Here is a 23,546-nt window from a genome sequence, read left to right as displayed (position 1 = left end):
GAGAAAAGAAGTTACAGATTCATGAGATTAAAAATGGCAAATATACAAGAAAAAAATAGCAGATTTATTTTTGAAAAAAAGTCTGCACCCAAATACAAAAAATACCCAACACCCTGTGTTGGGTGTTTTATCAGTGATTGTTTATGAGTGGTTCGACTGTGCGCTCCCCTCCAGCCTGTCGGCACATGGGGCGTTGCCTTTTTGACCCTACTCTGCTCCTTGCTTGACAGTTACTGTGTGTATTGACACAAATCTGCGACTTTTTTCTCGTAGATTTGCCACTTTAAATCTTGTAAATCTGTGACTTTTTTTCTCGTAGATTTGCCACTTTAAGTCTCGTAAATCTGCGACCTTTTCTTGCAGATTTGCCACTTTAAATCTTGTAAATTTGCTAATTACTTTCTTGTAGATTTGCTACTGTAATCTTGTAAATGTGCGTCTCTTGTCTCGTAGATTTGCCACTTTAAATCTCCTAAATTTGTGACTTTTTGTCTCTTAGATTTGCCACTTTAAGTCTCGTAAATCTGCGACTTTTTCTTGCAGATTTGCCACTTTAAATCTTGTAAATTTGCAACTTTTTTCTCATACACTTCTAATCTCCTAAATCTGCAACTTCTTTCTCGTAGATTTGCAGCTTTAAATCTCGTAAATCTGTGACTTTTTTTTTTGTAGATTTGCCACTTTAAATATTTTCTCATAGATTTTCTCCTTTAAATCTTGCAAATTTGCGTACTTTTTCTCGTAGATTTGTCGCTTTTATCTCGTAAAATTGCGGCTTCTCTCATAGATTTGCAACTTTAAATCTTGTAAATCTGCAACTTTTTTCTCGCAGATTTACCGCTTTTAATCTCGTAAATCTGTGACTTTTTAGTAGATTTGCCACTTTAAATCTCCTAATTTTTTTACTTTTTTCTCGTAGATTTGCTACTTTAAATCTTGTAAATTTGTGTATTTTTTCTTGTAGATTTGCCACTTTAAATCTCGTAAATCTGCAACTTCTTTCTCGTAGATTTGCCACTTTTATCTCGTAAAATCGCGGCTTCTCTCATAGATTTGCAACTTCAAATCTCGTAAATCTGCAACTTTTGTCTTGTAGATTTGCAACTTTTTTCTTGCAGATTTGCCACTTTTAACCTGATAAATCTGTGACTTTCTTTTCACAAATTTACGAGATTTAATGTGTCAAATTTGTGGGGAAAAAAATTGCAGAGAGATGCTACTTTTTTTTCAAAATATTACCCCCCTCCCCCGGGTCTGTTTAAAAAATTTTTTAAAAAAATGCAGTTGTCAGACTGAATTCTAAACATTGTTGGATCCAATATGAAACGCTGAATCAATCCACAGTCGGCCATGACGGTGATGTTTTCTCCTCTGTGTCGTTATCTCCAGCCTGACCATGAACACTGGAGCAACATCATGACGACGCTCAACCAGTCCGACCAGACCTCCCCTCCCCCCTCCCCTCTCTCCTCCTTTCAGCACAATTTCTCCCTGTTTGTCACCCATGACCCCTCGCTGTCCCCCTCCTCCTCTTCCTCCTCCTCCTCCTCCTCCTCCTCTTCCTCGCTGACCCCCTCCAACTGCACCAGCTCTCCGTCAGACGCGTCTCCTCCGTACAACTTCTACGCCGTGCTGCTGGTGCTGCTGATCTTCTGCGTGGTGTTCGGGAACGTGCTGGTGTGCGTGGCCGTGTCGCGTGAGCGCGCGCTGCAGACGACCACCAACTACCTCATCGTCTCGCTGGCCGTGTCCGACCTGCTGCTGGCGACGCTGGTCATGCCCTGGGGAGTCTACCTGGAGGTGTGTGTGTACTTCTATTAATTCATGAACCTGGTCTCATAGGAATCTGTGGAATAGCCACGGAATCACTCAAATTTTTCCGTTAAACTGACACGGAATTCGCTACAATGCAAGTTAATGACAGTCATATCCCGTGGCTATTCCATGGATATTTGTTCCTATTGGTTTGTTCCAAGTCACGTGACTTTCAAGGTCCCGGCGGTCAGAACAAAAAACATGGCGGACAGTTAAAGTGTTCATGTGTTAATGTGTTTTAGTCTTTTTGGTCATTTTGTGTCTTTTTTGGTCATTTTGTGTCCCTTTTTAGTCATTTGGTGTCTTTTTTTTGTCATTTTGTTTCTTCTTTAGTCATTTTGTGTCTTTTTCTGTCATTTTGTGGGTTTTTTTTGTCATTTTGTGGGTTTTTTTTTGTCATTTTGTGTCTTTTTGGGCCATTTTGTGTCTTTACTATATAAATGCACAGACAGAGAGATGTTTTAGTTGTTGTCTGCTTGATTATTTGTCCAAAAGTCGTCATATCAACTGAGTTTGTATGATCTGAACTGTGTGTGTGAGATTCGCTTAACTTAAAATCCGTGGAATAGCCACGGAATCACTCAAATTTCCGTGAAACTGACACGGATTTCGCTACAATGCGAGTTAATGTTAGTCTTTTTGGTCATTTTGTGTCTTTTTTGATCATTTTGTGTCCCTTTTTAGTCATTTGGTGTCTTTTTTTTGTCATTTTGTTTCTTCTTTAGTCATTTTGTGTCTTTTTCTGTCATTTTGTGGGGTTTTTTGTCAACTGACACGGATTTCGCTACAATGCAAGTTAGTGACAGTCATATTCCAGAAATTTTATTGACGAGGATAAACCCCTTGAGAGGAATCCTCTCGTTTTCGAGGGGGTCCTAAAGTACATTACAAAACAAAACACTCAACAATTCACAGACATACAACCACAAAGACAACAGGCATCAACACAAACATAGAAATGAACAGAAGAATGAACACAACCTCTCAATGGCCACAAGTTGGCCATAACATTCGCCTAGTAAAACTGAAAGAAGTAACATTGTAAATTGAAATTGCAGTGTTACAAAATAAATGACATAATATTATCTGAAACATGTGCAGTTTAACTCAAAATAAGAAGGGCATATTTAAAACTATGAAAAGATGTCAATGATTGTATGTTTATATATACATATCCCGTGGCTATTCCATGGATATTTGTTCCGATTGGTTTGTTCCAAGTCACGTGACTTTCAAGGTCCCGGCGGTCAGAACAAAAAACATGGCGGACAGTTCTCTCATTTTTTGTGAAAAAATCAATATTTTGACTTAGTTTCTGCATAAAAATGGATTTTGATCCCATTTCTAGCGAGAAATATATGTTTTATTTTCTAAATATTCACTCAGTGAATGTACATAATCACTTTGTATGTTGGAATAGCCACGGGATATGACTGTCATTAACTTGCATTGTAGAGAAATCCGTGTCAGTTTCACGGAAATTTGAGTGATTCCGTGGCTATTCCACGGATTCCTGTGAGACCATGTTGTAATTCATGATGTGTCTGTATAATAAGCACATAAACAAAAGCTCAGCTTGATTCAGTTGGAACTAAACGTGGATAAACAAATGTTGTGGATCATGTGCTTGTTTCTCTTCAATCCAATCCACTTTATTTATTTATATTATAGCACAATTTTAGCAAACACAAGGTTTCCAAAGTGCTGCACAAACAATAAATAGATAACACAATACAAAGAGATGTAGAAAACAATAGAACAGTAAAATGCAATAAGATAAAATAGATTAAAAATAGGATAAAAATAAATAAAATAAATTAAAAATAGGATCAAAATAAATAAAATAAAATGTAAAATGTACTGCCTGTACAAAAGAAAATATGCATGTATACAAATAAAAACAAAAAAATCATAAAATCATAAAAAAATTGCACTTTACTTTATTAAAAAAGACACAATTATAAAAAAGACACAAAATTATTAATCCAATCCACTTCATTTATATAGCATAATTTTAGCAAACACAAGGTTTCCAAAGTGCTGCACAAACAATAAATAGATAACACAATACAAAGAGATGTAGAAAACAATAGAACAGTAACATGCAATAAGATAAAATAGATTAAAAATAGGATAAAAATAAATAAAATGTAAAATGTACTGCCTGCACAAAATAAAATATGCATGTATACAAATAAAAAATTAATAAAAAATCATAAAAAAATGGCACTTTATTTTATTAAAAAAGACACACAATATTAATCCAATCCACTTCATTTATATAGCACAATTTTAGCAAACACAAGGTTTCCAAAGTGCTGCACAAACAATAAATAGATAACACAATACAAAGAGATGTAGTAAACAATAGAACAGTAAAATGCAATGAGATAAAATAGATAAAAATAAATAAACCCTTTTGGGTAGGTTCAAATTTTATGCACACTTGTACTGCTTAGGACATAAAATCCAACATATTTTCCAACATATTATGTCATTATGTGGATAATGCTTCTGGTATCAGACAGAAGATGACTCATTTAACCCAAGCAACCCAAAGTACTGAAAAGATTACACAAAAAAACTGCAGAAAACCTTGAAAACAATTATTAAAAAAGTTGCAGATGAATTTTCTCCTACTCTCTACGTGACCGAGAGCAGGAGAAAAGTGTCAAGCTGAGGTTTGAGAAGGACAAAACAAATAATCTCTTTACTTGAATGCAATAAAAGCACCAACTCATCACCTTTTAGAAGATGGGATCAGCAAATCTTTGCACAGGAAGTGACTCATACAAGTTACTGACTATCATAATGTTGCAGATTAATTTCTATCTGCAACAATTAAATCCAAATGAATTATTACTATTGCTATTAATGCTGACAGTCATTTAGGCAGTTTTAGTTCAGGCACAAGAAACTTAATAAATAAATAAAATGGGACCCCAATTGGGGTCGCCAGATGATTTCTGGGGGTCGCCAAATCATTTTGGAAGTCAGCTCTGTCTCCACTGTGTTAAAGTGTTTTAGTCTTTTTGGTCATTTTGTGTCTTTTTTGGGCCATTTTGTGTCTTTTTTTTAAAATCAGTTTGTGTCCCTTTTTAGTCATTTGGTGTCTTTTTTTTGGGTCATTTTGTTTCTTCTTTAGTCATTTGGTGTCTTTTTTGTCATTTTGTGGGTTTTTTTTGTCATTTTGTGTCTTTTTTGGTAATTTTGTGTATTTTTTTGTCATTTTGTTTCTTTTTTGGTCGTTTTGTGTCTTTTTGGGCCATTTTGTGTCTTTTTTGATCATTTTGTGTCCCTTTTTTGTCATTTTGTGTCTTTTTTGGTAATTTTGTGGGGGTTTTTTTGGTAATTTTGTGTATTTTTTTGTCATTTTGTTTCTTTTTTGGTCGTTTTGTGTCTTTTTGGGCCATTTTGTGTCTTTTTTGATCATTTTGTGTCCCTTTTTTGTCATTTTGTGTATTTTTTGATAATTTTGTGTCCCTTTTTAGTCATTTGGTGTCTTTTTTTGGTCTATTTGTGTCTTTACTATATAAATGCACAGACAGAGAGATGTTTTAGTTGTTGTCTGCTTGATTATTTCTTCCAAAAGTCGTCATATCAACTGAGTTTGTCTGATCTGAACTGTGAGATTCTGTTCAGTGAGACAACATGCATGTTAGATTTGGGGGTCGCCACTCAAAAAGGTTGAGAACTTAATATTATATATATTTAATTTGTTAAAATTCTTTGTACAATTTAAAACACATGATTTAAAAAAAAATATTATTATTATTATGAAACTGGACATTAAATCAACCTTTAGAAATATTTGTCGGTAATTTGGGTCACTTCAGAAACAAATCATTATGACCTGCAATAGAGCAAAAAAAAATGTAATTACATAAATATTAAGTCCAGCCTGGTTCATATTAAAGCTGCTCCACCAGTGTTACAGCATTCTGTTTAGAGATTGGAATGATTAAAATAGATTTATTGATTAAATTATTGATTCCTGAGCTAATTACTTTGTGGGGGAAAAAGTCTGTCAGTCTGTCTGTCAGGAAACCCTCACTTGGGATTATTTCTTCATTCCGCCATGAATCCTTTATGTTGCAACTTTTTTCCGCAGCGTAGACGCAGGAGTTTCACGTCATTCTTTTGCAATATGCAACATTTGATAAGCTGATAAGCACAGATGTATTCTAGCGTTCAAAAGTTTGAGGCCACCCAGAAAATGTCTGTGTTGTTTTCCATGAAAACAAACAGTTTTATTCATGAAATTAGTTACAAAATGAATCTAAAGTATAGTAAAGACATTGACAAGGGTAGAAATAATTATTTTAAACTGTACAAATCTCAAACTTCACCTCTAGACTCAGGTAGCCCGAGGAAGCATCATTTTATTGCTTCTCAAATCAGCACAAAACTTTGGGTTACTTAACGTAACCCCGGTTCTTTGATAACAGAGTGAGGGGTTTCACTACGAGAAAAAGAACATGTTTTCAGTTGTGTTAACATAATGCTCAGGTGATTTAATGATCAATGAGCCTTTCAACACTGTAAACATGGATTAACACAATGTTCCACTGGAACACATGACAATATATAATAGATGTTTCATAAGAAAATCAGCCGTTTGCAGCTTTAATCTTCATTTACCACATTAACCCTCTGGGGTCTCAGACGTTTTTGGCCGTTTTTGAATACTTTTGATTTTGCCCTTCATGCACCACATGAAAAATGTTTACTATACCCATATTTGGTATCCATTTTTTTCTTCAACTAAATGATCGGAGAATTATTTTTTCAATTTAACCTACTTTATCAACATATTGAGCCCAAAAATACACAAAAATCATGAAATCCGAGTTGAAAAATTATATTATTTACCACAATAAAAAACACAAATATGCTCAATGAACTGTTTTGGAACTTGAAAATGTAAACATAGGATGCATATAAGAACATATAAAAAGGTAAACATTTAAATATAATAAAACTATACACAAAAAAGTCCCATAAAAACATGTATATTTTTAGGTGTTTTTTTTTTCTTGTTAGCTGCAACTCTTCAAAAACAAACTATGTGCCAAATTACATATTATCATTATTATCTTATCTTATCTTATCTTATCTTATCTTATCTTATCTTATTATCATATATTGGGTTTTACATGACCTGGGAATGTAAATGTTGAATGTTTTTTAACTTGTTAAACTTCACGTGATCTGATCAGGACGGCACGATCATAGACCCCAGAGGGTTAATAATGTCTAGACTAGATGTCTGATCAATTTAATGTTAATTTAATTTTTAAAAAATGTGCTTTTCTTTCGAAAATAAGGACATTTCTAAGTGGTAGTGTTTAAAATCTCAATGGATCTGACAATTTGGAACCATTTCTTGATGATTCACATGGCTGAAATCCTATCAGAGTGAATAAATTAAAGCTGTAGAAAGCTGCAGAAGTTAAAAATGAAAGTGAAGGAAAAGTGTATTAATGTGTGTTTGTGTGTGTGTGGCTGCAGGTGGTGGGAGAGTGGCACTTCAGCCTCATCCACTGTGACATCCTGCTCACCCTCGACGTCATGATGTGCACCGCCAGCATCCTCAACCTCTGCGCCATCAGCATCGACAGGTGGCGTCTTCCTCCAACTTCACTTAGTTTACTCTATTCGCCCGCCCAACATATTTCTCTTTTCTTTCATCCTCTCTTTCCTACGGTGGCCCTGAGAGCTCACAGAGCTTCAACTTAAGAAAACACATGCAAATACACAAAACACAAGCAAATTGAGAAAACATCTTCATCAATTTGACAACACAAGCGCAGCATTTAGAAAACGTGCTGCAAAGACCACAACACAACAGAATAAGAAAAAGCTCTGCAAATACAGTCATGGAAAAAAAATATTAGACCACCCTTGTTTTCTTCAATTTCTTGTTCATTTAATGCCTTTTCCATGATGTTCTTGATACTGATACTGGTTATTGTCAAGAAACCATGTTAAATGTCTAGATATCAGCTCTTAAATTAAACTTTTATCAGCTATTTTTGTTGTTATCATTATATTTGTCCAAACAAATGTACCTTTAGTTGTACCAGCCATTAAAATTAACAAGAAATTGAAGAAAACATGGTGGTGGAATATTTTTTTCCATGACTGTAGACCACAACACAACAGAAGTGTTTCCAGAAGACTTAAAAGTGATTTACTCATCAGGACACGCTTTTGTGATATTACCACGTTATTTCAAGATAATGATAATTTCATGTTATAACGTGATATATAGTGTTAGCCTGCTAACCAGTATCAATCAAATTAGAGTTAAACAAATCAAATAAATTAATGATTCACGTTTTAGTTGGTCTCTCTCAACGGCACCGACTTGGCCTTGGTCTTGCTAGCATGCTAACGCTAGCACGATATCGATCGGCAGCTAACGTTAGCATGCTATCGATCGCCAGCTAACGTTAGCATGCTATCGATCGGCCGCTAACGTAAGCACGATATGATCGGCCGCTAACGTTAGCATGCTATCGATCGTTATAACGTTATAACATGAAATTATCATTATCTTGAAAAGAGCATATTATATAAACCTTTATGTTGAGCTTACAGTTTTTTTTCATTCTTTTAGAGATGCTGTAGATTTTATTCATGATTTATTCAAGGAATATACAAGTCATACAATGTAGCTATAGTAAGGCAATATTATATAAATTTTCTCCTCCCTTGCCTAAAGAAGAGGAGCAAAAAATGGTAACGTTATAACATGAAATTATCATTATCTTGAAATAACGTGATAATATCAAGCGTGTCCAGACGTGTGCATCACTTTTAAGTGTCCTTTGGATATACATAATATGTACTTTTCAAGATAATGTTAATTTCATTTCATAGCGTTATAAAGTCATAGCATGCTAACGTTAGCAGCCGATCATAGCGTGCTAGCGTTAGCGGGCTAGCAAGACCAAGAGCTCGGTGCCATTGAGAGAGACCAACTAAAACATGTGATTGATGTGGGCTAATGCTAGCGGGCTAACGATATATATCACGTTATAACACGAAAATATCATTATCATGTTATAACATGATAAGTTCATGTTATAAAGTTAAAATGTGAAATTATCATTATATTGAAATAACATGATAATATCAAGCGTGTCCAGACGTGTGCGTCACTTTTAAGTGTCCTCTGGAAACACTTCTGTTGTGTTGTGGTCTTTGCAGCGTTTTCTAAATGCTTCGCTTGTGTTGTCAAATTGATGAAGATGTTTTCTCAATTTGCTTGTGTTTTGTGTATTTGCATACATGTCTTTTCTTAAGTTGCAGCGCTGTGAGCTCTCAGGGCCACCGTACTTTTCATTTATTGAGCGCACGCACTCTCATCACTCCTCTTTTCTTACGAGAAGAAGTTATCGTGAGGATGAATAACTTTGCTGTGAGTCTTATCCTAAACGAAGGCCAAAATAACAAAGATGACAGTGAATCAATATTGAATTCCTTTACTCTACGCGCTCCTCGTGCCTTGACCTTGATTGGTGCAGGTTGGGTTTTCAGAAAGCGTGCCTGCAAAACAACAAAACCCACAAATCCACTAAAAACATTAGAGAAGCATCCATCATTCAGCCGTCACGGAGCAGCAGCTTTGTTTGACAGGCTTCCTCTGCGTCTTTCACAACGTCCTCTGCAGTCATTAAAGTTTGCTCCTCGTGGATGAAGGGGACTGTGTTTGATGGTTTGGCGTTCCACCTGATGCCCTCCTCACAGGGCCAGGGGAGGTGACCAGACGCCCGGCGGGCAGGTCGTCTGCAGCTGTGCCCTAATTACTCTGACAAAGTGACACATTGAGGCTGGACCGGTTTAGCCTTGTGTAATTTGGTGCAATAAGTAAGGATAAAGTCTTAATTGCTTTGTCAGAGCTGTAGACGATAAAATACACACTCCAGTTGGAAAAGTTGTCTTGGCGTCACGCCCGAGCAATTTAAAATGGGACGGTGACTTCGAGGTTAAAGTGTTGACATCGTTAATGTGAGGGAGCTTAACGTCCACATCAGAGGAACAAGTGCAGAAGTCGGAGCCATTTTTATTCGTTGTCCTCCAACAGCGCGTGATGGAAAGTAATTGGATGAATTAGCATCAGCCCCAATAAAATTGTCATATTTAGTGTTTCTGCTCGGTAATTACTCTCCATTATTTCTCAGTGATTGTGCTGTCAGGTGGTTGTGACACAAACAAAACTCTAACAATCTGTGACTGTGTGTACCCAACTAATAATCACTGCTCCCTACTGATTGTCTGGGGAGAATGTTCTCCTGTTTTTCTTCTGAAATGTTATCTTTATCTTAATATTCCTTCTCCTTAACTGCTTATCTGATTTCGGGTTGTGGGCTGATATTATATCATAAGCCCCTTTCATAGTGCCGTTTCATGCCGGGACATTTACGGCTCTGTAATGTCTCGCCTTTCCCAAAGTGCTTAAATTTAAATAAGTAAAGTTTAATCTTGTCAAAATACACAAAGTTTATAAGTGTATCTCAATGTCTGGAACCTTTCTTCTCATGACACTTTAGTTCCACAGTCTGGGCAAGAGGTTTAAAATTAGATGTAGATTTAGATGCTCAGGACCTGGGGAACAAATTCTGCTTCATACTTGTATTTTGGGTTTTTTCTAGAACATGTTTACATGCTTTAAAGTTGAAAAAAACATAATTTTCTCAAACTATCCGTCTAAATATCCCTGTATTTAATTCTCTTTCTCAAACATATGTCTCTTTAAGCCCCATTCCCCAAAATAAGATGTTTTCTGATTCATTATTTTTCAGTGTTATGGCGTCTCTGCACCCTGCTGATGGGGCTGAAATGCTGATGGCTCATTTAAATGCTCCGTTTCTGAATACTGATTGGGTGCATTTGTCCGTGGATAGATTGTCCTGATACTTTCACAGTATTTATTCAGCGCCCAGACCTGCCGGCAGTTACACTCCAACAGAGTTGATTTAAAACGTTATTTAATTGCCTAAAAGCACTTTGGGATCTGGAGGATGAAAACCTGGTCTGACTTGTTCCCTGCTGAGGAGGTTTTTATAGCTGCACTGTTACAAGATGGTGTAGCCAAGCAGTAAATATGGAAAATAATAAGTGGTAAAATCACTGATCGACTCAATTATATTACAAAGTCTTAAATAGTAACCATTTAAAACTAAAATTATATTTAATTACCCTGCAAGAGGCCTGTGTTACATCTCACCCACGCTAAATACAAGCATATAATTGACATATAAACCTTTCTGTTGAGCTTATTTACAGTTTTTTTTCATTCTTTCATTAAAAAACAGTCTTGTTTAGCAGCAGCAGCATTCCCACAAATGTCACTATTGTACAAAACAGAACAGCCTCTCAGAGAAGCTGTAGATTTAATAGTTTATATATGATTTATTCAAGGAATATACAAGTCATACAAGGCAATATTATACCAATTTTCTCCTCCCATGCCTAAAGAACAAATGGGGACGGGCCTCTAAATAAACTACATTATGCCTTCACCACCTTCTGAATAATGTTTTTAAAAATGGATTCATGCATAAGAATTAAATGACATTGACAAAATTAAAAAGGACAGAAGAGATAACGAGTGATATCTTCACTATAATATTGCGATAGTATTGTTTGTAATACGGGAGCACAATAAATAGCAACAATTTACAGGACAAACTAACAAAAGAACTGCAACCATAAATAAAGTGTCCTGAGTTTTTGGTTTCGTTATAGTACAACATACATACAACTAGGGATGAGCATCAATTTTCAAATATTCAAATAGTTATTAAATCATAAAAAATCTAATAGTTCATCATATCTGGAAGAAAAAAAAGTTGTGTTACTGGTGCCTTCCACACGGGGGCAGCGTAGCATTTGATGATACAGTGTGGCGGCGAGATGCCAAACTGTAGAAGAAGAAACAAACTGTAGAAGAAGAAACAAACGAGGGTTTTCCACGGAGGGACAAGTTAGTTAGTCCCCAGAGGGATTTAGAGACTCCGAAGGTGACGTTTGGTTTTCGCCGTCGCTAACTGTGCAGCTGATCAAAACAAAGCAGCATGGCTAATTATGCACAGAGTCTCCGCTGATCGTAAACATAGTGATGGTGAATTAATGGCATGCTAACTGTGCACAGAGTGTCTGGTGCTTGTTGTAAACAAACAGAGATCGCTAAGTGAACACCTCCTGCAGCAGCAGCACATACACACTGTACTGCTACAGAGCTAACTGTTAGCCTGTTAGCACATACACACTGTACTGCTACAGAGCTAACTGTTAGCCTGTTAGCACATACACACTGTACTGCTACAGAGCTAACTGTTAGCCTGTTAGCACATACACACTGTACTGCTACAGAGCTAACTGTAGCTAACTGCCGCTAACGGCGACTCTTCTTAACGAGCTTGTTAGCGGCTCGCTAAGAAGAGTAAGAAGGAGTCACTGGATTTGTCTCCAGTCGCTTTCTTGAATAATAGTTGCTAAGAGGGTCTGAAAAGTTGCTAAATTTAGCAACAAAGTTGGAAGCACTGCTTCGCCGGTGGGGGGTTATTATCGAGGTAGATAAAATGCTAGATAAGATCGGATTGATGTAAAAGAATCGGCCAATCCCGCAAAATTAAGGAAATCGGTATTGATTGGTGCACCGCTATTTGTAACTGTATACCGCTGCAAAAAGAAATGTTTACCTTTAAACCATTAAGTCCCCAGACAGGTTTTGCTTTGCACAATATCTGCACAATTCCACCTCAAACATCCTCAGACTGCAGATTGGGACTTAGATCAGCAGTAGAGTCACTGTGTGTTGGTGTTTGTGAGTCCCTGCTGGATTAGAGACTGCACACACCTGCTCTCAATGCAGACGACTCTAATTGGTTTTGACGTGCTGACAGGTTGGTGCTTTGTGTCCTTGCGGGCTGTGAAACAGGCAGTGACAGCTTCTGTCTGTTTTAAAGGAGAACACTGAGGATTCTGTTTTCTGTCCGTTTTAAGTATCAAGTTTCCTCAGTTTAATATGTGTGAACTTGTCGATAGTGGAGTCTGAAGAAGCACAGATAGTTATTTGACACCTTGAGTGAATGTGGGTTAATGTATGTTCTGTGTGTGTGTGTGTGTGTGTACTGTTGCAGGTACACAGCGGTTGCCATGCCGATGCTCTACAACACCAGGTACAGTTCGAGGAGGAGGGTGGCGGTGATGATCGCGGTGGTCTGGTTCCTCTCTTTCGCCATCTCCTGCCCTTTGCTGTTTGGACTCAACAACACTGGTAACAGCTAGATTTGAGCCCTCACCTCAACTTTAAGGAGCATTTAGGAATAACAGCAGTCAGGTGAGGCAGGGTAGGCACTGCCTCACCTGGGCTAATGAGAAAAAAATAAAAATCATATAAATTTTTATATATACAGTCAGAAAAAAATATTAGAACACCCGTTTTTCTTCAATTTCTTGTTCATTTTAATGCCTGGTACAACTAAAGGTACATTTGTTTGGAGAAATATAATGATAACAACAAAAATAGCTGATAAGAGTTTAATTTAAGAGCTGATATCTAGACATTTAACATGGTTTTCTTAATCATGATTTTGGTTATTTTCATAATGGGGGCCACTGGAGGCAGTATCAAAATGACCAAAAAAAGACAGAAAATTACTAAAAAAATAAATTAAAAAAAGACACAAAATGACAGAAAAAAAACAAATTATTTAAAAAAGACACAAAGTTACCAAAAAAAATACACAGAATTACCAAAAAAGACACACAATTATTAAAAACGACACAAAATTACCAAAAAAGACAAAAAATGACAAAAAAAACTAAATTACTTAAAAAAGACACACAATTGTCTTAAAAAGACACACAATTACCAAAAAAAACACAAAATGATTTAAAAAGACACACAATTATTTAAAAAAGACACACAATTATTTAAAAAAGACACAAAATTACCCAAAAAAGTAATAAAGGGACCTTCCACACACAACACAGTAAAGTGCCATTCATATAAAACTCACATTAAACTTTCATATCAAGGTGCGGGCCACAAAATATCGTCGAGTTTGAGACCCCTGCTGTTAATCCTGTAGAAATGCAGGTGAATGTATGTCTCCCAAAATTAATTGGCAGTAATTGTGTGTGCAGTGGTCTATTTGCAGAGTTTTTTCTTATTGTGTTGTGGTCTTTGCAGCACGTTTTCTCAATGCTGCGCTTGTCTTGTCAAATTGATGAAGATGTGTTTTGTGTATTTGCATGTGTTTTCTTAAGTTGCAGCACTGTGAGCTCTCAGGGCCACCGTAGAGGGTTAAGATAATGAATGAATGAATAAAAGAAGAGACTTTTTGTGCACTGACCATGTTAATCCTCTGGAGTCCATTAAAGCACTAGCGGATTACTTCTTCATGATGTCACAACGTAAAAACAAAGCAACGTTGAGCTGTCGTCAACTTCCCTCTAAAGTTCTGGCTTGTAACTCTGTGCTAGTTTTGTTTGATGATGATAGACCAAGTTCAACCAGAAATAGTCAATTATAATTAGTCTAAAAATATAGAACTAGCAGGTGTCATCATTTTACCTCTCTTATGTAATATTTTCAACCTGTGTTCACATTTGCAACACTCTTCATCGAGCATGATTGTGTTTTCAAGTTTAAAAAAAACAACATAATTTTGTAAATCAGACTTTAATTTCTTTTGGGGCTAAAATGTTAATCCAGGACGTCAAAATTAATAAATAATTATCAGGTCATATAGGTGAGGTTGTGCTGAAAAAAATGCTACCAAGACTGCATGGTAAACGTTTTTTTAAGTGGAAAAATGATTTTAAATTTGTATTAAAAAACTGAGAAAATAACCCAAAACTCCAAAGGGTTAAATACATGCTAAAGCCAGGGATTGTCGTCTTCCTGTGACATTTACAGTAAGTGTTCCATCTGCAGCACGGCTCCTTGATGAAAGGGACATTCTCCTTGAAATACCAAATCACTTTTCCCAGAAACTGTATTCAGAAACTGCTTGTTTAAACGATGTTTCACTCTGTGCACGCAAGGCATGATGTCCTTAATGCAGCGTAGACACATGATTACCTCGACATGTCGTCAAACGTGTAGAGCAAATTTCCAAACTAAAATGAAGACCTAGAAAAGAACTGAGATGCTGCTTTTCAGAGACTGTTGCAGTAAATATACCTGCAGTATTATTTCTTATTGGTTGGAAGGTTTGTGGTGGAAAATGTGAACGTGGAAACAAGAAACAACATGGAGCCAAACACACCATGAAATGTTGCTATTGTTATTTTTCTATCATGAGCACATTAGCTCTTAAAGTTGTTTCCATCACACTAAAATGTGACTAACTGTTTTGAATGACTTCCTGCCGTTAAACGCATGCAGCTTTCAAAATAAGAGCACAGTGTCGACCACAGAATTTACAAGAAGACTGTCAAAATAAGATGCCTTAAATCATGGGTGTCAAACTCGCGGCCCGTGGGCCAATTGCGGCCCTCGTGATGATATTTTGTGGCCCCCACCTTGATATGAAAGTTTAATGTGAGTTTTATATGAATGGCACTTTACCGTGTTGTGTGTGGAAGGTCCCTTTAATTACTTTTTTTGGTAATTTTGTGTATTTTTTTTTGTTGGTAATTTTGTGTCTTTTTTAATAAATCTGTGTCTTTTTTTAAATAATTTTGTGTCTTTTTTGGTCATTTTGTGTCTTTTTTAATAATCCAGTGTCTTTTTTTGGTAATTTTGTGTCGTTTTTAATAATTCTGTGTCTTTTTAAAAATAATTTTGTGTCTTTTTTGGTAATTTTGTGTCTTTTTTTAATAATCCAGTGTCTTTTTTTGGTAATTTTGTGTCTTTTTTGGTAATTTTGTGTCTTTTTTGGTAATTTTGTGTCATTTTTAATAATTCTGTGTCTTTTTTTAAATAATTTTGTGTCTTTTTTGGTCATTTTGTGTCTTTTTAAAATAATTTTATGTCTTTTTTGGTATTTCTATGTCTCTTTTTTGCTCATTTTGTGTCTTTTTTTTGTAATTTTGTGTCTTTTTTGTGGCTCCAGTTGCCCATCCCTGTTCTAGTGGAAAGCATGTTGAGAGCAATTAAAATGTCACAGTGAGATAACAAAGATTCTATAATACAGTATCTCCCGACTGTGAAAAATGTTATGTGAGGTGTTTGCTCTCATTTAGCTCTAAAAGTGCACAAGATTGATGCATTTTACTTCTAAATGTTTGGAAATGGACGATGGAGTCGTTCAGGTCGATCCACAGCTGTTCGGGGAAGTTTTCTTAACTTCAGTCTCTGAGGTGTGATTTAACTCACTAATAGAGCAGACTCTGTTAATGTCCTCATCCGTCTGTCCCTGGGTTTAATTATTACATCTGTGATGAGATAGTAAACACATCCCATGTGTCTGCTCAGTCAACAGACCTCAACATGCACTAAGTCAGCAGATTTTATACTTATATATCCATTAGCGCAGATAAACACACCAGTCAGTTAGAAATAATAATTGCATATGTTCTTTTCATTGAGAAAACGACAGGTGACGTGTTCCCTGCAAACAAGTGGGAACACATAATCCTTGGTTGGTTTGTCGCCTCACAGAAGGAGCAGCTGACCTCCGACCTTAATGAAGGAGCGACGTAATGCGCTCACATCCAACTGAAAACAAACCACTTGAGAATTACTGGAAAGTTATGTGAGAATTGACAGCCTCAGTCGTGGGTCCAAACACGACAAGATACTGAATAATTTAAAAAAAAATATGTCAGCCGTAACAAGCTGCTCTTGTGTAGAATAATGAACCTCTATCGCTGCTTGTTGTTGACTTTTTGTCCATTCAGTTCCTGTGGCAGTTTGTTTTTAAATGATTGATTGCATCGGCATGGAAAAAATTATTAGACCACCATTGTTTTCTCTAATTTCTTGTTCATTTTAATGCCTGGTACAACTAAAGGTGCATTTGTTTGGACTAATATAATGATAACAACAAGACATTTTCCATGGTTTTCTTGTTATTAACCAAAGTCATTATCAACAAAATCAGGATATCGTGAAAAAGACACATAATGACTTGAAAAAGACACAAACTGACCAAAAAAAGACACAAAATAACCCCCAAAAACCCTAGAATTACCCCCCAAAAAGACTTTAAAAATACAAATAAAATACCTGAAATGACACAAAATGACCTAAAAAACACACACAAAATGACCAAAACATACACAAAATATAACCCCAAAACCCCCAAAATGTCCAAAAAGAAGACGTTACAAATACAAAAAAGACGTGAAATTATGTTTGTCAGGATATCGTGTCGGGAAGTTGTCGAAATAATGCTGCAAAGTTCAGCTTTTTTTTTTAATGTTTCATTAAAAAAAAAATTCAAAGCAGTGAAGCTTGTTGTTTTTTGAAAGTTTGATAAAATGCTGCAGTTGTTGTCGTCCAACACGTTTGATATCAGTTCAGTTTGACTGAATACTTTGTTGGTCAGTCTGTGGGTTCGACTCTCATTGTGGTGGTCTCTAAAAGTTTCTATACAATATTAATTCTTTTGCATGTTTCTCTCCTGCACCAGTCGGCCGGGAGGGCACCACCTGCAGCTTTGCCGACCCGGCCTTCGTGGTGTACTCGTCTGTTGCCTCCTTCTACGTTCCCTTCATCGTGACGCTGCTGGTGTACGCTCAGATCTGCTTGGTGCTGCGCAAACGAGGCAGACGCACCGCGCCGCCGCGCAGACACGGCCTGCAGACGCAGAGCGCCGCCGAGGCGGGAGAAGGTCACCGACACAGGAAGGTAGAGTCACAAATAGAAAAACAAGTTGTTAAGCCATTTATTCCACAGACTGTTTGTCTGTTTGTCTCTCAGCAGAGTTTGTCTTTGATAGATGTTTATCCACTGATCTCAACTAACATTGATTGTCCCGCAGCAAAAAGTTGTGATGAAGCAGTTCTAAAGTTTCCAAATCTGCTTTTTAATTAGTTTTTTTTGCTTTTCCATCATCCATATTTTAAAACGTCTCGCACTCACCATCAAATATTCTGTATCGGCGTGTTCCAGCTCTTCTTTGAAGCTATAGCATGTTTACACTGAAGGAAAACATTCAAACCAGATTGAGATTCTTTGAAACAAGAAATAATAAGTAATTTTAGAATAAATAAAATAACCTTTGATAGACATAGAGGGTGTTTTTGGAAACTTTGGGTTGTCCTTGAGCATTTAAAATAGAGTGCTGTGTTGTCGAACGTGTGCACAATGCGTGCAAAAATCAGTTTTACGCATTCGTTTGTAAGCCACACTTTGTCTGGACCTTGTTGTCCCAGTTAATGATCACATACGTCCCCGGAGGGTAATTCGGTATATATTTATATAAAAATAGTGAGATAGCAAAATATATAGACTTTAAAAATATACAATCTTGAAAAATATAAAGACGTCAACATACTATTATTGCACAAATAAGCAGCAGTACGCAGGTGAAATCTAAAATATAATAATAGATGATAAAAATCATCTATCTCCTCATATTTAGAACGGGTTATTGAGGGTGGAAAACGGCATTTTCCTCCATTGTCAGAGAGCGATAAACTGTAAACACAATGCCAGTTGGTGTAGTTTGAGTTTAGATATGAAACACAAGCATTTAAACAGAGCATAAAAGACAGTAGTTTCTACCAGAAATTCTCATGGCAAGTTCACTTTTCATACATGTGGAGTGTGCGGGAAAAACAGCGTACGCAATGTTTTTGTGCATACGCAGCGTTGATACATGAGGCCCCTGGTGACTATGTCCACTTCTGTTCTACAGTTTATGGCTCTTTCAAGATTTTTCTTTACACTGCCTCCTTCCCTTTCAGAATAAGTGTACACAACCAGAGGATGTGAAGTTGTGCACCCTGATCCTGAGGCCTGCCACTGCAGGCCCACAGCGCAAGAAAGTGGTGAGTCTCTTTGCGTCACAAATGTCTCTCTTCACTAGGCGTGTTTCCATTAGGTACTTTTCCCTCTATTGAGCCGCTATGGGCGTGGCTTGGGAGAGAGGATCAGCCCAACTTTGGCGATTTCATGCATGCATGATTCATTTGCAGACTGGTGCAAACTGGACACTGAGGGGTTAACATCTCCTGCTCTGCTGACTGCAGCTGGGAGAGACTGCAGCGGGAGGACTGGGCCGCTTGTGAGTGCTTTGGGACGGCACTACTCATTAAGAAGAGTAGGAACAAGTCTCCAAAAGTTTTCAATAACACCAGAAAAAGTTCCTAGATTTGTCGCTAGTCGCTTTTTTGAAAAATAGTCTCTAGAGGGGTCTGAATAGTCGGTAAATATAGAGACAAAGCTGATAAGTTGCTGCTTGCCGCATCAGTCTGTTGTCACATTCGGACTCCGTTGGTTACAAAAGTACCTGTATGGGAACAGAGGCCGAGGGGAACTAACTAGTGGGCGGAGCCAAAACACTCAGCCACTTTGCAAAAAATACTCAGAAAGTACTCAATGGAAACACGCCTACTGCCACCTTCCTGTCTCTCTGCAGCCTGTTGCCTCTGCACTGATGCTCTGCCTGCGTCCTGTCGTCCCCTCTCCGTCTCACATTCATAAATGTCGCCCATTCTTTACCTTCGTTTCATCGTATTTAAAATCAAGCATCCACATTTTTGTTTGTCCCCCAACGATTACCTCCCTCACCCTCCTCCTCCTCCCTCCCTCTCTGTGTGTCAGACCCTGGTGAAGGAGGCGGTGGTTCACCCTCTGGAAGTGGAGCCGGGTCAGTTCCTGCCGCAGACCGAGCAGAGCCTGGCTCCTCCTCCTCCTCCCCCGGCTCCCCAGACCTCCTCCTCCTCCTCCCATGCCGGACGGGCCAGGATCTCCCTCGCCATCTCGGTTGGCCCCGCCCCCGTCCTCCCCTCCACGGTGACGAGGTCGGCCCTGATGCCCCGCCCGCCCACCCTGGTGGATGGCATGAGGGGCCGTGAGGGGTGGAGGGAGCGCAGCGGGGGGAGGGAGAAGTGGGGGATCACCAAGGAGCGCGTGAGAGGGAGGCTGTCGCAGCAGAAGGAGCGCAAGGCCACAAAGATGCTCGCTATTGTGCTGGGTGAGTGTAGCGTGGCACCGACTCATGTTGAGGTCGTCATCTTTATGTCATGGACTCCTCTACCCTAGAGGAGACCTCTGTCCTAGGGTCAGCAGACCTCTGCCCAAAAGTCAGCAGACCTCTACCCTAGAGTTAGGAGACCTCTGCCCAAAAGTCAGGAGACCTCTACCCTAGAGTCAGGAGTCCTCTACCCTAGACTCAGGAGACCTCTGCCCTAGAGTCTGGAGACCTCTGCCCTGGTCAGGAGACCTCTGCCCAAGAGTCAGGAGACCCGTGCCCTGAGAGTCACGAGACCTCCGCCAAAGTCAGGAGATTTCTGCCCTAGAGTCAGGAGACCTCTGCCCATGAGTCAGAAGGCCTCTGCCCTAGAGTCAGGAGACTTCTGCCCAATAGTCAGGAGACCTCCGCCCAAGAGTCAGGATAACACTGCCCTAGAGTCAGGAGACCTCTGCCCGAGGATCTCAAAGTATGGACTGCTGTGTAGGGTGTTTAGAGGTCAGAAATGTACCAGGGAGTGAGGCCATGAAGGGCCTTAAAAGTAATCAGTAAAATCTTAATCAATTGTAAAACATACTGGGAGCCAGTGTAAGGACACTGAAACAGTAGTGATGTGATCATGACAGCTAAATTCTGGACAACCTGGAGTCTATGAATGGATTTTTGGTTCAGGCAGGTAAAAATGCTGTTGCAGTAATCCAAGTGTGATGAGATAAAAGCATGTAAAATGATCTCTGTGTCTTTAAAAGTTAGCATAGATTCTATTTTAGAAATATTTCGAAGGTGATAAAAACAGCATTGCACAAGCTTTGTGGTGTGTTGTTCAAATCATAACTTATCATTAAACCAGACTCAAAGATTCTTTGCGACAGGAGTAATTTTATGAATTAGGATATCAGCAGATGGCAGGATTTGTTTCGCCATCTGCTGAGAACCAATAACAAGGATCTCTGTTTTATTTGTGTTCAGTTGGAGGAAATTCTGTGACATCCAGTTTGCACTTCCTGTCCATGTTTCCAAGGTGTGTTCATCATCTGCTGGCTGCCTTTCTTCCTGACCCACGTGCTGAAGGCCCACTGCAGGAGCTGCTGCATCTCGCCCTCGCTATACAGCGCTGTCACCTGGCTGGGATACCTCAACAGCGCCGTCAACCCCGTCATCTACACCACTTTCAACATCGAGTTTCGCAAAGCCTTCATCAAGATCCTGCACTGCTGAGAGAGCCGGAGAGACGAGAAGCGTCAACTGTCAAGAAGCAGAAAGCGTCTGATGTTGGTTTGAGGTGAGAGAGACAAGAACGAAAGAAGTAGCTGTCGGTTTTGATACACAGAAAAAAAGAGGATGAGACACGAGATTTGGACTGACGAGGTAAGTGGTACAATCTTTTCTGGCAAACAGAAGTCAGGAGAAATGTAACCAGCAGCACAGATGAGACTGAAGGAAGACAGGAACACGCATACAGAGGGGATGAAAACAGGCAGACGACCATAAAAAAGAAGGAGTGTGACAAGTAAAAGACAAGAACACAAACCAGACTGGAGATATTTATAGAGAAGAAGACATGCACTGTGTTGTGTACATACAGTCCGTAAGGGGAATATGTGAGGACTGATCTCTCCAGACTGAAAGACTCCCTGAGACGTGACTGTTTTTCCAACGCTTGTTGACTTTCCCTGTTGTATTCTTGTAATCTTGACACGAGGCATCTTGTTATTTGTTTGCATGTGTTTGTGTTTCTCAGAGGACTGGAACAAGTCAAAGAGGCAAAGAGAAAAAACTTTGACCAACGAGCCCTTTACACAAGTTTTTTGTGTGTTTTTATGTGTATTTTTTCTCTCTACTTTCATGCCCAGGGCTCAATCATTTTTAACAATTTTTGAAAACCCACTGAAGATACATCAAGGCAGAATTATTAAATTGATGATTGGGCAGACAGAAGAAGAAAGCTCTCATCTCAGTTAATGCATACTTTTTTTTTTTCGTCTTTAATGAGTGTGCAAACGTAACATTTCGTCTTGTAAATTATCATTTCACTGGTTCAGATCGAGGGCTTACAAGTGTTGTACAAAGAATTGTTAATAATAATAACAATAAACATTCATTGCTTATTTTGTTGACTTTGCTAACTTCATTTGTCCCCAAGAGCTTTTTTTTTACCCAAGATGTTCTGTATACATTGTATGTCTTCTAGGGAAATAAATTGAAAGAAGCGGAATTGAATGAAGGAATATGCAAAGACAAATGAGTGCAATGCATGAAGGAAAGTTCTAAAATACAATCAATTTAACAATGCCTTATTTATAGAACTGTAAGGTGCCCCTTTTACCCCTCTGCAGTTAATAATAAATAATAATACATTTTATTTCGAAGGCGCCTTTCTTGGCACTCAAAGACACTGTATAAAAAAGATAGAAAAAAGAAACAACAATAAAATACACAAAATTAAGAGCAATACAATAGATTATACAGGGCAATTGTCATCAGAGGGAATAGGCACCTGCAGTTACGCAGGTATTGCGGTTAGTATTCAGACAGGAGTCCCTGTGCACACTGAGGATTTCAGATGAGCACTGTTTTATTTAGAGCCTCCATTCCCAATATCAATGTGGTCTTTTATGCTGCTTTGTAATAGTGAGATTGGAAGATGACGTGTGTGTGCGATCATTTTTTGAGGTACAAGAAGTCCAAACTGATGGGGAAAGTTTGGACTTCCTGCCCTGATTCAGAGGGATTACTTTTGCATGAATCTATACATGTGCTTGGCTCAACATAGCTCAGTTTTGCTTTGCATAAAGACTTTAACTCTCTGAACCCAAAAAAGTTATTCCAAAGTTAGTTCACTGTGGACTTGTATTTCAATGCAATGTATTAAAGTCCTGCAGCTATAGAATCAGCACAAGGTTTGATGTAGGAACCACTCAAAAATGTCTTTTGTGAAGAAAAACACAGTTATAATGGCATACAAAAGAAAAACAAAACAAAACCGCAAGTTGAATTTCTCTGGAAGTTAAATGTACAGCAAGTACAGTTCCAAGTGCCCATAAGTGTCATGAATATTTGTGAAAAAGGGGTCTTCACATGCTATACATATTGAACTTTTTGCATTTGTACAACCTCTCCTGTCATTCCTCTCTGTTGTTCTAAACCAAACAAGACATGTAGAATAAAGTGATTTTGACAGAAATATATATAACATTTTTAAGCTTCCTTTTGGTTACCTTTTCTAACAAACACTTTAGTGATCCATTCAAGTTAAAATTTTCGATGATAATGCCCATTTTTACAGTTTCTTTCTACGATAAAAGGTTCAGAGGGTTAAATAGGGGAAACAGCGCTGCAACTTAAGAAAATCGCAAATACACAGAACACAAGCAAATTGAGAAAACATCTTCATCAATTTGACAACACAAGCGCAGCATTTAGAAAACGCTGCAAAGACCACAACACAACAAAGTGTTTCCAGAGGACACTTTAAAGTGATGCACACATCTGGACACGCTTGTGATATTATCACGTTATTTCATGATGATATTTTCATGTTGTAATGTGATATATAGCGTTATGTTTTAGTTGGTCTCTCTCAACGGCACCGAGTCAGTCTTGGTCTTGCTATCCCGCTATCAC

General features: G+C 38.1%; 1 protein-coding gene across 1 annotated transcript; it reads left to right on the top strand.

The window, feature by feature from the left end:
• Positions 1-1,395: 1,395 nt before the first annotated feature.
• On the top strand, positions 1,396-22,035 carry drd2l (dopamine receptor D2 like). Its single transcript, XM_059339366.1, has 7 exons — positions 1,396-1,800; positions 7,327-7,436; positions 12,969-13,105; positions 17,415-17,632; positions 18,694-18,777; positions 19,553-19,925; positions 20,944-22,035. Exons 1-7 carry the CDS (start codon positions 1,417-1,419, stop codon positions 21,138-21,140), a joined length of 1,503 nt encoding a protein of 500 aa, XP_059195349.1. The 5' UTR covers positions 1,396-1,416; the 3' UTR covers positions 21,141-22,035.
• Positions 22,036-23,546: the final 1,511 nt, after the last annotated feature.

This window comes from Centropristis striata, chromosome 8 (assembly GCF_030273125.1).
Source record: "Centropristis striata isolate RG_2023a ecotype Rhode Island chromosome 8, C.striata_1.0, whole genome shotgun sequence".
Taxonomy (NCBI): Eukaryota; Metazoa; Chordata; class Actinopteri; order Perciformes; family Serranidae; genus Centropristis; species Centropristis striata.
Note: the sequence above shows the minus strand (reverse complement) of the source record. Positions and strands in the feature narration are given on the sequence as shown.